At 37.5% G+C, this 11,230-nt stretch overlaps 1 protein-coding gene across 6 annotated transcripts in view; it reads left to right on the forward strand.

The window, feature by feature from the left end:
• RAB11A (RAB11A, member RAS oncogene family) overlaps positions 1-11,230 on the forward strand; it is a 51,836-nt gene that overhangs the window by 10,261 nt on the left and 30,345 nt on the right. For 2 of the 6 annotated variants that reach the window (XR_001004684.1, XM_011968350.1), the window contains exons 2-4: positions 4,400-4,595; positions 4,830-5,023; positions 6,414-6,494. Coding sequence is in view for 5 of the 6 variants with exons in the window: in XM_011968350.1 (XP_011823740.1) it covers positions 4,400-4,595; positions 4,830-5,023; positions 6,414-6,494 (471 nt within the window). In the remaining variant the exon portion in view is untranslated. The remainder of the gene's footprint in view (positions 1-4,399; positions 4,596-4,829; positions 5,024-6,413; positions 6,495-11,230) is intronic. The other 4 variants (XM_011968377.1, XM_011968359.1, XM_011968383.1 and 1 more) reach the window with 4 other exon arrangements.

The following is an 11,230-nucleotide window of genomic DNA, read 5'->3' on the forward strand; positions in this document are numbered from 1 at the left end:
AGAGATTTATTCACTGAGATGGACTGCAGCTGTTTGTACTTAGATTTAACCTAGCAAATGCAATAGTTGAGGAAATTGGAGTTAGTTTGTAACTAACAAGTTGAAAATAAAGGGATATTTTAATTAACAGGGGATGGAGTGGTCTAAATAGGAATGTAATGTGGGACGAGCAGTACAATTATTCTAAATTATGACCTTTATTTAAGCCCAATAGTGAGACTTTTGGTGGGAGGGAATTAGTTTTATTTTATTTAAACTTTTTATTTTTAAAACTTTAATTTTGTATTTACAAACAATGTGGTTAAGGCCCTGTGGGACGTAAGTAAGCATCAGTCATAATTTCTGTTTACAAATATTGTGTGGTAGGCACCAATCCAAAGTTACATTTTCTGAAAATACCTGGATACATAGTCTATTGCTTAAGACATTTTCTTTTCAATCACATTGGAAGTCAGTAGTAATTAACCATCAGCTGATTGTCAGTAGAAATTATCATGGAAACTTTGCTGTCTTGCATCTTGTTAGTAGTTTTTCTTTCACAAGTTTTGGTTGAGCAACTCAGATTCTGCTGAATGTGGAAAAACTTGTCTAGACTTGAGCCTTATTGTTTGCATTATATACATAATTCTTTCTCTCTGTCTCTCTCTCTCTCTCTCTCTCTCTCTCTATATATATTTTTTTTTAGGCAGGGTCTCCCTCTGTTGCCCAGGCTGGAGTGCCATGGCACAGTCATAGCCCACTGCAGCCTCAAATTCCTGTGCTGAAGAAATCCTCCTGCCTCAGCCTCCCAAGTAGCTGGAACTACAAATGTACTCCACCATGCCTGGCTTCTTTTTTTTTTTTTTTTTTTAAAGACTATCCTACTTACAGAAATAAAAATTTCTTTTTTGTGGCGATAGGGTCTCCCTACATTGTCCAGGCTGGTCTCAAACTCCTGGGCTCAAGGGATCCTCCCACCTTGGCCTCCCAGAGTGCTGAGATTACAAGCATGAGCCACTGTGTCCCACCTTGAATGCATTGTATATTAAAAACTTTTGAGGAGGTTGGACTATATGAATATAGTTGAAAGAATAGAAATGTCTCGAAATTTATGAAAACCAGAATGAAAATTACCAGTTATTCTTTCAGGTGGTAACTTTTAGGGTTGAGGTACTGTCTTTGATGAATTATATTTTGGTCCAGTAAATTAGTTTGCAAGAGAAAGTATAAAACTAAATGTAGTTGAAGAAGCAGAAATTTTTAATTAAACAATGGATAATTAATACGTATATTCTGCTTTTATGCATTTAGCAGCTTGATATTTAGTATTAGGTATTTGCGATGATACTCAAATACGGCAGATGTCTAGCTGATAACTTTTTTTTTTTTTTGAGACGGAGTTTCACTCTTGTTGCCCAGGCTGGAGTGCAATGGCGTGATTTCGGCTCACTGCAAAACCTCCGCCTCCAGGTTCAAGTGATTCTCCTGCCTCAGCATCCTGAGTAGCTGGGACTACAGGCATGCGCCACCACACCTAGCTAATTTTGTGTTTTTAGTAGAGACGAGGTTTCTCCATGTTGGTCAGGCTGGTCTCGAACTCCCAACCTCAGGTGATCCACCCTCCTTGGCCTCCCAAAGTGCTGGGATTACAGGCATGAGCCACTGTGTCTGGCCTAGTTGAGATAACTTTTTAAAACATTCATGAATTTTGAGTTATTTTCAGATTAGAGTGCTTTTTTAATAGTGTTAACGTTAATTGGTTACATTAAGAAAAAAGTTCCCTTACTATCTTTATGACGGCATAAGGAGTTGAGATTGGTGAGATAATGAACATAATCATTAAAAGTGGAGGTCAAAAGGGAGGAAACCTAAACTTGAAAGTGCTGGAGTTGGCCAGGCATGGTGGCTTATGCCTGTAATCCCAGTACTTTGGGAGGCCAAGGCAAGTGGATCTTTTGAGTCCAGGAGTTTGAGACCCAGCCTGGGCAACATGGCAAAACCCCGTCTCTACAGAAAATACAAAAAATTAGCTGAGTGTGTTGGCATGTGCCTGTAGTTCCAGCTACTAGGGAAGCTGAGGTGGGAGGATCCTCTAAGCCTGGGAAGTCTAGGCTGCAGTGGGCCCTGTTTGTGCCGCTGCACTCCAGTCTGGGCGACAGTGAGACCCTGTCTCAAAAAAAGAAAGAAAGTACTGGAAGATTTTTTTTTTTTTTGAGACAAGTTCTGGCTCTATTGCCCTAGCTAGAGTATAGTGGCTCACAATCCAGGCTCACCGCAACGTCTGCCTCCCAGGCTCAAGCCATTCTCCCACCTCAGCCTCCTGAGTAGTTGGGACTACAGGCATACATCACCATGCCTAATTTTTTGTGTTAGTATTTAGTCATGTATTTTTTTGTATTTACTTTTTTTTCGTATGAGTGATTCAAAGGCCATTTCCTTAGCAAACATCCAGCCTTTTGTACTAAGAAGCAACAGTGAATGTATCCTGTTGATAGTAGACTATTAACCGAAACTGAAATTTGACTTCATATCCAGAATGGTGGACCTTGGAAACTAATACATCAAATAACCATCCTATGAAATTGAAAGTGCATTGCTTTTGTACATCACTTTAATAACTTTGACATTTTCTTCTGATAGCAAATAAAAGCATGTATATGTTTGCCATAGCACCTTTGACACCCTGTAGTTGACTTTTTAGTTAGAAATAACCACTCTTTGTGCTGCGTTGGATTCACTGTCTTCTGAATGATTTCTTGCTGAATCAGCTGACTGAGGAAGCCAGAAAGATACGCATTTGATAATGTACTCTGTCCAAGACTGTCCAGAGGCCAGCTTATATCCGCTCCTGTGGCAAGGAGGGAGTGTGTAATGGACTGTCTTTGCCCTCCTACCAGAGTGCAGTGAGCTTTTAGTTTTTACCGTTCTTTCCACTCGTACCACCACATCCCAGTCTCTTTAGTAAGGAATGGTCTTATTCCTTGGCCTTATTTTTGTATGTTTGATTTTCTAGTCCTGATGTCTAAATCAATTAACTAGTTTAGATAGATAAGAAGAAGTCTTAGTAGTCAAAAGTAGGAACGAATATAATGTTTCCTGAAATGCTGATACCAATTTTACAAAGGAAAAAATGTCTAGCTCAGATTCTATAAACCTGTGAACTCATTTTGAACTTTAAATTCAGATAGAAAATACCTTAAAACAACTTAACTGCCTGTTTCTCCATTGTTTTTGAAATTCTTAAGTGTAATACCACTTTGGGTGAAAAAGAATCTCCATGTATCTACTTAGTAAGTAAACTGCTGCCTATAGAAATCACAGGAAGCAAATTCATCTAATCAAGACCTATTCTCCAAAAAATCATGGAGTCATAAGTGAAAGTGTATGCCCTCCTTGCTTTGTTTTATTTTTATTTTATTTTATTTTATTTTTGAGACAGAGTCTCGATGTGTCGCCCAGGCTGGAGTGCAGTGGCGCACTCTCAGCCCTCTGCAACCTCTGTTTCCTGGGTTCAAGCTATTCTCATGCCTCAGGCCCACAAGTAGTTGGGATTACAGGCACCCACCACCATGCCTGGCTAATTTTTGTATTTTTATAGAGATGGGATTTTCACCATGTTAGCCAGACTGGTCTTGAACTCTTGGCCTCCCAAAATGCTGAGATTACAGGCGTGAGCTACCACGCCTGGCACTTGGTTTGGTTTTGACTCACAGTATGTCAGAATTATTAGTTTCCTAGTACCCCTGTTTATCTTTAGTGGGGTGGGTTTTTTGGTAGAGGGGTCTTTAACTTTGAACCAATCTGATGAATACAACTATTAAAGGTCATTTTAGTTTCTGTGTTCTGTATGGTGAAGTTTATAAACCCTGTGCCTCGTATGTTAAATGTTTTTCATATTGTCTAGGTCTGAGTCCTGAGGTCACACCCAGTCTTTGACGAAACGAAGTATATTCATTTTGTCCTTCCCTACCCACTAACAGCCTTTGTTGTTTTCATGTCTGATATATTACATTTTAATATCATAAATTGTTCATTTAGTTTAGGATTTATCTTTGAAGTTATTTTCTAAAGTAGTAAGATTGGCATAGCATTGATGGTAATTAATGCCTGTCATCAGTGCCAAGTGCATCTGTGATTAAAACTGCATGTTTAAGACAGGATACTGTATCTGTGCTAAGCAGATGATGTGTGAAAGTCATACAGGTAGAAACACACTGAAAAGAATAAATCGATTTTATTGATTGGTAACTGGTCAAGAACATGGGGTTCAACCCCCTGCCCCCATTCCTTTTAAAAAATCATATACCTTATTTTTCTTGCTTTATTTACTCTGAAGCCAAACTTCTTTGTGTTGAAAGCATAGTGGTATTCTGAATGTGTTTGCCTTGTTCATCTGACATTAAGTTCTTTGTCTTTCCAGTTGTCCTTATTGGAGATTCTGGTGTTGGAAAGAGTAATCTCCTGTCTCGATTTACTCGAAATGAGTTTAATCTGGAAAGCAAGAGCACCATTGGAGTAGAGTTTGCAACAAGAAGCATCCAGGTTGATGGAAAAACAATAAAGGCACAGATATGGGACACAGCAGGGCAAGAGCGATACCGAGCTATAACATCAGCGTAAGTCTCACAGTTTTTAAGTTCTGTGAAATGGGTTGCCAATGAGTGAATTAGCTGACTTTTTGTATTGGAAAAAGAACTCTTTTTTCCTTTTAAGAATTCTAGTATTAGGAATCCTTAGAAATTTATTTATAAGTATGTTTTTAAAACTCATAATCCATATTTTGAGTTCTTCCTGGTGTTTGCTTCCATCTTGTGGTTGTTTTCTGATACTAAATATGTTTCTGTTTTCAGATATTATCGTGGAGCTGTAGGTGCCTTATTGGTTTATGACATTGCTAAACATCTCACATATGAAAATGTAGAGCGATGGCTGAAAGAACTGAGAGATCATGCTGATAGTAACATTGTTATCATGCTCGTGGGCAATAAGAGTGATCTGCGTCATCTCAGGGCAGTTCCTACAGATGAAGCAAGAGCTTTTGCAGGTTAGTGATAGGAATTCCATGATATTTCTTACCATTGTGTCTTGTGGTTTTGATACCTTTCCCGTGAGAGTAATAGGTTATAATAGTTTCCGAAAGGTAAACATGAATGCTTAGCAAGAATTGTTTTGAAAGTTTGTGATGACTGTATAGCTTTTTTGCTTTGAGTCATTAAAACAGGAATATTATTCCACCAAAAAATGAATATAAACATTGTGTATCCTGTCTCTTTTTCTGTTATGTTTCTGTGTTTACAAAGGCTGCTGTACATGAGCTCTATGTGAGTGAAAGGTAGAGGCTCAGAGTGTCAGGGACCAATAGGGATGCAGCTGCTTAGAAGCTGTAACTTTTTGGCTTCATAAAGAATTCACATGTCTCTTGCCCCTGTTCTGGTAGGGACAGCATGCCAGAAGACAACATTGTGCATTTGTGGCTAGTGAAAGTCTTGCCTTTGCTCTAATGCTGATGCTGTGGATAACTTTCTGTAACAGTTTTTTTTGATTTCCCATGCAAGAATAGCTTTATTGTAAATAATATAGCTACAACATTCTGACTGGATATTATAGCCAATGTGGTTGATGGAGAGGATAGCAAGAGATGGAAATAGCTGGCCACTGGATACATTTTTACCACATTTTAAGTGGTGTCATTCATTACTAGTGAGTAGTATTTAGATGTAATAAGTATTTATTTTAATTAAGGAGCCAATTGACATTTTCTCACTTTTTTTTGTTTTTGTTTTTGTTTTTTTTTTGAGAGCCAGGATCTCACTCTGTCACCCATTCTGGAGTGGAGTGGCACAATCAAGGCTCACTGCAGCCTTGACCTCCTGGGCTCAAGCGATCTTCCACCTCAGCCTCCTAAGTAGCTGGGACTACGGGTGTGTGCCACCACGCTCAGCTAATTTTTTGTATTTTTTGTAGAGACAGGGTTTTGCCATTTTGCCCAGGCTGGTCTTGAACTCCTATGCTCAAGCAATCCGCCTGCCTTGGCCTGCCAGAGTCCTGGGATTACAGGAGTGAGCCACCATGCCCAGCCCTCTCACTATTATTTTTAATCTATTATTGTGTAAATATTAATGTGTAAGTAGGGTTGGGCATGGTGGCTCATGCCTGTAATCTCAGCATTTTGGGAGACTGAGGCAGGAGAAGTGCTTGAGGCCAGAAGTTCGAGACCAGGCTGGGCAACGTAGTGAGATCTGCATCTCTACTTAAAGAAATAATAAAGTAAGTAAGTAAATAAAGTGTAAATAGAGTGGTTCCCTTAATGTCTCATAAGTTGAGGAGGTCTTAGGTTTTAAAAAGTTCTGTTATTTTTCCTTTCGAGGGCTTGAATATACCCTATTCCTTGTTTTAAAACTTGACAATACTGACATTTTTGTGTCTCCCCACAGAAAAGAATGGTTTGTCGTTCATTGAGACTTCTGCTCTAGACTCTACAAACGTAGAAGCTGCTTTTCAGACCATTTTAACAGGTAAGACTTGCATTTTCAGATTACACCAGTAGGAACTAGAAGTTTTAGGAAGGTAATTTAAACAAACTAATCAGCAACTAAACTATGTATCAGCCAAGAATGACTATCATTTGAGAGCTACTCTAGCAAAAGCTGTTTAGAGTGCAAAATTAACTACAACCCTTGCTCACTGAGCTTCAGTTGTCCTAATTCATCTGATTTATAGTGGGAAAAATATTTGGAAAATAATTCATTCACTTCCATGATTTCTTCAGTTCAGGTATTACATTCTTCATGGTCACAAACACAAAGTAATGTTTAAATGTACTTTTATAAGGTAAATATTGAGATCCCAGCTATAGAAAGATACAAATGTCCTTTTGAAATTTAGTAAAGAAAAAGCTAGGGAAAAAACATATTTTTAAAAATTATAGTGACAAAATAAAATTCTTCTATGATACAGAAGAAAGGTATCACTTGTGTATTCTATATTGTGCCATGGGAGATAATTGGTAGATAAAATCAGCCAATGATTGCGTATAGAAAAGTTTTAAAAAGTAGTGGGAAAGAGATGGAGTTCATGCTGATTTGGAATGTGAATGACCAGGTCAGCCTCTGAGGTAAGAAGTGTTCACTCATATTTATCATGAAGCTATTAAAATAACCAGATTATTAGTGAGATAGTCTTAATCTTCTAATGAGTACTTTGATGGGTTGTTTTTAAATACTTTTAAATTATATATTACTTTTAAGAACTCATGATTTAAAATGTCTTAATATATAGTACAGTTTTACGTGGCGTTGTTCTAAAAACTCTATACAGGAGTATGATTAAATGGGTTTCCAATGACAATATAACAAGTTTTGATTTATTGTTCGTATGCAGCCCCTGTATTAGAGATTAACAGATTTTAACTTTAACATATTCTTTTACTGTAAAAATGTAAGTGTAAAGTCAAAGAGGTAAGATTTGGAAGCCTGACTTGGGTTCTAGTCCTGGCTCCTCCACTTACTATTAGTTCTACAATCTTAGGCAAGTTACCTCACCCTTCTAGGCCTTAATTTCTCCATCTATAAAATTCATACATATTTTGAGGAGTTTTGTTATTTCCTTTTTGAGAGAAGTCTTATATTTATAAAATCTTCTGATAGGATTTGACTTGACTTTTGTGACCTAAAGGTTTTTTTCTCAGTAACCCTTAGCAAAGAATGGTTTGTCACTGCCCTAGACTTAAAAAATGAGTACCTGTAAAGTACTTATCTATCCCTGGTATATAGAGAACAGTTGGTAAATTAGTAGCTAAATAGCAATTAAGGCATGAGAAAATTGGTGATTTATGTACCTATTTTATTATAATTGTTTTCTATCAGAATAGTGCTGGGGTTGGATAAACAGTCTTTGGAACACAGTAGCTTTCCTTTAGAACGTTCTCTGTCAAAGTTTACTGATTGTTTTAAGCAAGTAAGAGTTGATTAAATATGCAGTATGTCTGCAAGTCTTTGTTTTCTTTATATCCATTTGTGTGGATTTTATTAAGTCAACATGTAGAGTGCTAGATTGAGACCCAGGAGTTCTAGGGCATTACATCTTTATCACTTTGCTTCTACTCCCTGTTTAAAGTCATTGAACCTCCCTGCTCCTCAGAGTCATAGTCTTAAAACATGTGAATTAAATTACCTTAAAGATGTGTGAGCATTTTAAGGCCTCAGAAAATCTCATCTGAAAAAACTTTTTAGATGAGATTTTCTAAATTGTTGGAATATTTTTTATGTTATATCAAATCTCCTCTGCTATAATTCTGGCCCATTTATTCTGATATTAAGTGAAGATGAGCTCAAGTCTTCCATCTGCAGTTAAGTATTTTATGCATCATTTTGTAACATTGAACTTCTGATCCGCTCAAATGTGAACTAGTCAGTACTTAAAATTGAGCCCTTTTGTCTTTAAAGATGAGAGCCAGGCATGTTGATGCACGCCTGTAATCCCAGCATTTTGGGAGGCTGAGGCAGGCGGATCACTTGAGCTCAAACATCCTAACACCTGTAGAACAACACAGATGTCTGTTGCCACATGCAGTGATCTCAAAAGTTCAAAACCAGCCTGGGCAACATGGTGAAACCCTGTCTCTAAAAAAAAAAAGAAATATTATCTAGGCATGGTGGTGTGCGCACCTGTAGTCCCAGCTGAGGTGGGAGGATTGCTTCCGCCTGGGAGGTTTAGGCTGCAGTGAGCTGAGATCATGCCACTGCACTCCAGCTTTTGGGGCAGAGTGAGATCCTGTCTCAAAAAGAAAAAAAGATGAATATATGGTTACTTTTCTTAAAATTCACTCTAGATTGAACTTTTGTTACAGCTTAATTGTTGTTGAAAGCAAAGAAGACTTTAGTTTCACTTGCTACCACTTTTCCTTTCTATATTCACTATTTCCTCAGCTTCCTGCATAAATCTCACTGTTGGTTTGTAGGATCAGAGATGTGCAGCAGACATCTGTGTTGTTCTGCAGGTGTTAGGATGTTTGTTCTAAACATTCTTCCTCCTGTATGCCAGTGGAAGTGTGAATGCATAGAGAAAACAGTAAAGAGAATAGTAACTATTGCACTTGATTCTGCCTTAAATGTTAACAGTCTTAAGGGAGTATTTACGTTGTATTTTGATATTGCTGAAAGAAAAAAAAGCTTTAAAATTTTTAAAAATTGAGATGGGGCCCAGTCTGATCTTGAATTCCTGAGCTCAAGCCATCTGCTTGCCTTGGCCTCCCAAAGTGCTGGGATTATAGGCATGAGCCACCACGCCCAGCCAAAAATTTAAGTTGTGAAATTATATATCAGAAAATTTACATGTTACTTCAGAGTTAATTGTGTTGTTGGTTTCAGAATAGACCCATGGCATTCTTGACACCCATGAATTTGAAAGTGACTCCATGAGATGATTTTGCTTGATGGTATTTTTTAGAGGTGGTTTACTAGTATGAGAGTGAGACTGGTAGATTGCTCTGCCTTTGAATTTCAGTGCAGCTTTGTCTTTTCTCAGGTTCACTAAAGGATGTTTTTAATGCATACCTTTTACTTTTTGCTTTTAACTTTGCATTTTCACAATTTCAAATTTAAAGAGATTAAAATAATAGTAAAAAGAATTTGCAAATATCCTTCACCCATATTCTACAGATGTTAATATTTTACCACATCTGCTTTATCCTTTCTCTTCTCTCTAAATATATACATATTTTTTTCGGCACCATGTGAGATTAAGTGGCAGACATGATGACCCTCATCCTTGAGTGTTTTTCAGTGTATATTTTGTAAAAACAAGGATATTCTCTTTTATAGCTACAGTATAATTATCAAAATCAGAGAGATAATAGTGCCACATCAATGTTTAATTACAGACCTTATTCAGATTTTCCCACTTGTTCCAATAATACCCTTATTAGTCAAAGTCCAAGATAAGGTCATGCATTTCATTTAGCAGTCATATCTCTTTAGTCTCCTCTAATCTCGAACAGTTCCTCAATCTTTTGTTTATTGACCTTGACATTTTTGAAGGGTACAATCCAGTTACTTTGTTGTGTACCTCATTTTGGGTTTTTCTGATTTTTTTCCTCACGATTAAACTCAGGTTATACACTTTTGGCAGGAACACCACAGAAGTGTTCTCAGTGCACCATATCAGCAGGTTTGTGATAATTGGATGTCTTATTAATTACCAGTGATGTTAACTTTTACCACTTGGTTAAGGTGATGTCTGCTAGATTTCTCCATGTAATTAATATGTTCAGGATGTCTTTTTAGTATAAAGGCTATATTCTTTTTTTTTTTCCCCTGAGTCTTGCTGTGTCAGGCAAGAAGACTACCTCCTAGGTTCAAGCAATTCTCATGTCTCAGCCTCCCGGGTAGCTGGGATCATAGGCCTGAGCCACCATGTCCTTCTAGTTTTGTATTTTAAGTACAGATGAGTTTTTACCATGTTGCAGGCTGGTCTCTAACTCCTGGCCTCGTGTGATCCACCTGCCTTGGCCTCCTAAAGTGCTGAGATTACAGGTGTGAGCCACTGCCCTGCCTTACTCTACTTTTGGTATATCAGAAAATTTCCATTAAAAAATGTTAAAGAAAGAGAGATGCATTAACTGAATTACTACATTTTTCAATATTAAGAACTAATTTCTCAGAAGTTGAAAAACAGTAAGATGTAGTCAACTGAATATGTAAAGTAACAAAAACAGACAGCAAGAGTATCTTTTCTTAGATTCTTTTGTGGGGAAAGGGGAGTGGCTAAAATTTATGTCTGAGAAGGTTGACGGTTCAAATGTGAACAGGCATTAAGGAAAGACAACTAGGATACAATAAAGACAGGCTACTAAAATTAAAATTTAAAAAAAGGATATGTAATCTTTATAGATTTTGTTTCAATGAAAAAGGATGGGATGGGAGTGTGCCAAGGCTAAAGAGAAGGATTTACCCTTCGGTCATTCAGTCAGATGAGTGGCTAAGGAATAAAGAATTAACTTCATCTTTAAGCTTTCCCTCTGATCTCAAACTGGGAGGCTCTTCTTTTTTCAAGTGTAAATTGTGTGTGTAAATTAAGATGAAATATGTGACCCACTGTAAGTTTTAACTTCTTTATAAATTGTTTTAAAGATTAAATTAGGCCGGGCGCGGTGGCTCAAACCTGTAATCCCAGCACTTTGGGAGGCCGAGACGGGCGGATCACGAGGTCAGGAGATGGAGACCATCCTGGCTAACATGGTGAAACCCCGTCT

Source organism: Mandrillus leucophaeus, unplaced genomic scaffold (assembly GCF_000951045.1).
Source record: "Mandrillus leucophaeus isolate KB7577 unplaced genomic scaffold, Mleu.le_1.0 Scaffold12, whole genome shotgun sequence".
Classification (NCBI taxonomy): Eukaryota; Metazoa; Chordata; class Mammalia; order Primates; family Cercopithecidae; genus Mandrillus; species Mandrillus leucophaeus.